Source organism: Telopea speciosissima, chromosome 1 (assembly GCF_018873765.1).
Source record: "Telopea speciosissima isolate NSW1024214 ecotype Mountain lineage chromosome 1, Tspe_v1, whole genome shotgun sequence".
Taxonomy (NCBI): Eukaryota; Viridiplantae; Streptophyta; class Magnoliopsida; order Proteales; family Proteaceae; genus Telopea; species Telopea speciosissima.
In genome coordinates, this window is record NC_057916.1 from 77,919,880 (window position 1) to 77,922,077 (window position 2,198).

A 2,198-nucleotide genomic window follows, 5' to 3' on the forward strand; every position below is an offset into this window, starting at 1 on the left:
TGCCGTTAATTTTAAATGTTAAATGTTAGTTTCAGGGTATCTAATGACCAAAATACCCTTTTGATAAAAACCCACCAAAATTTAAAATTAAAATGACCAAAATGCTCTCATCTTCTCCAAATGGTTTAGGGGTTGAAACTGAAAATCAAACCCTAAACCATTTGGGGATGATGAACCCTAAAATCAAACCTCCAAAACTGAAATAGAATCCAAGGTAGGACCATTGATCTTACAATGCTTCAAGAAGAAAAATTCTAAATCTCAATTCCTAAAATAGTTGGAAATGTCCGTCTTCTTAAGCGTGGAAAGAGAGTGAGAGGAGTCTACAAGAGAAGGAAGATGGCAACCATTACTCGGTCGATCTGCATCTTGCTTCTATGGGCTCTGGTCTTTTTCGGAGCTTTAGCTGTAATTCAGGCAAAGAAAACGATGCAAGCTTGAAGAAAATAACTCACAATGTATACTTTGATGTTGAGATCGACGGAAAACCTTCTGGTCGTATTGTCATGGGCCTCTTTGGGAAAACAGTTCCTAAAACCACAGAGAATTTTCGAGCGCTTTGCACAGGGGAGAATGGTATTGGGAAGAGTGGGAAACCTCTTCACTACAAAGGGAGCACATTCCACAGGATTATTCCCAACTTTATGCTTCAGTGGAATTCTAAATCTCAATTCCAGAAATATATTGTTGTGTATGAATCACTTCAACACTTCAGCAGTTCTTGAATGAATAGAGTACTCGATTTTTGTGGATTAAAAAAATATATATATTTCTAAATCTCAGGAGCCTTTAAAGATCTTGGTTGCGAATGGATTCTTATGAGCTCCATTCCTCCGAAGCCGACTGTACTCCATTCTCCTTAGCTTCAGTTTTGGAGCTTTGATTTTCAGTTTTTGAGGTTTTATTTTAGGGTTCATCTTTCCCAAATGATTTAGGGTTTGATTTTCAGTTCCAAACCCTAAACCATTTGGAGAAGATGAGGGCATTTTGGACATTTTATTTTAAATTATGGTGGGCTTTTATTAGAAGGGTATTTTGGTCATTAGATACCCTAAAACTAACTTCTAACGTTCTAATTAACGATAGGGACCAAAATGCTACAAAATTTTGAAAGTAAAGAGGAGTTTGCAATTAGAAAAGTTGTAAGGGGGGCATTTGGATAAATGGGCATTTTCAGGGGGCATTTGACAAAAACCCTAATTTAAATGGACCCCCACTAGAGATAAACCATATATAAGAATTTGTTAGAAAAACAACGCCCTAGAATAACGATTTTGTAGAAGAAAAACGAAAAGAAAGAGAAGAACAAGCACACAAGACAAGATTTACGTGATTCACCCCAAGAAGGAATGCTCCATCCATGGCCGAGCGATAGAACAATTCCACTACCTTTGTGAAGTAAAATACAAACCCTCAATTTCACGTCTCTCATAGAGATAACACCATTATATAAAAAAAACCCTAACTCAGAAAGTACAGAACTGTCTCTATACATCCACCTAGTCTTATTCGGACCTGAACCAACATATGTCGAAATACCTATCAAATCGAAGATCTTGACGAAGGTAAAACGATCCGCCAAAGAATCATCACAACACTTTCTGGAATAAGACCAGGTTTCACCAATAACACTTGCGCGGGTGGGACCCGAATGAGGCCCATATTTAAAAGAAGAAGAAGAAGAAGAAGAAGAAGAAGAAAGAATGAAAGGTAACGGGAAAACAGATGTTAGTTGAGTAAGGCCCCTGGTTGTAAAACCTTTTTCTATCCAAAACCAAAAGGAAGACAAAACGGTGTATCAGTCAAAGAGACCGGAAAGTTCATAGCTGTATGCTTCTGTTTCTTTATGTGTAAAATTTGTAATTAGTGTGTGGCCCATTAGTCCACATCAGGAATTGGAGGAAACAGGGGAGGATGCAAACTTAAGCGGTTGCGTTAGATATGTATTCTTGGAATCCATTCAGGTAGAATTCGCATTCAGGGGATAAAATAACTATTTTTATCATTAATTATCCAAGGGGGACATATTTTATCCCCTAAATATGTTCTTCAATGGATATTCAAAAATTCGATTCGATCTGTGTTCTGAATCAATCCAAAACTAATCAAATACGAATATGATAATCCCTCTATTTGATCGATTATTTTTCAAATTATTTAGCAATCCGATAGTAGTAAAATATCTTAAATATATCTCT

At 36.6% G+C, this 2,198-nt stretch overlaps 1 protein-coding gene across 1 annotated transcript; it reads left to right on the plus strand.

Moving 5' to 3' along the window:
• The first annotated feature begins 377 nt into the window (after window positions 1-377).
• Window positions 378-725, plus strand: LOC122655107 (peptidyl-prolyl cis-trans isomerase CYP20-1-like). Its single transcript, XM_043849346.1, has one exon. It carries the CDS (start codon window positions 378-380, stop codon window positions 723-725), a length of 348 nt encoding a protein of 115 aa, XP_043705281.1.
• Window positions 726-2,198: the final 1,473 nt, after the last annotated feature.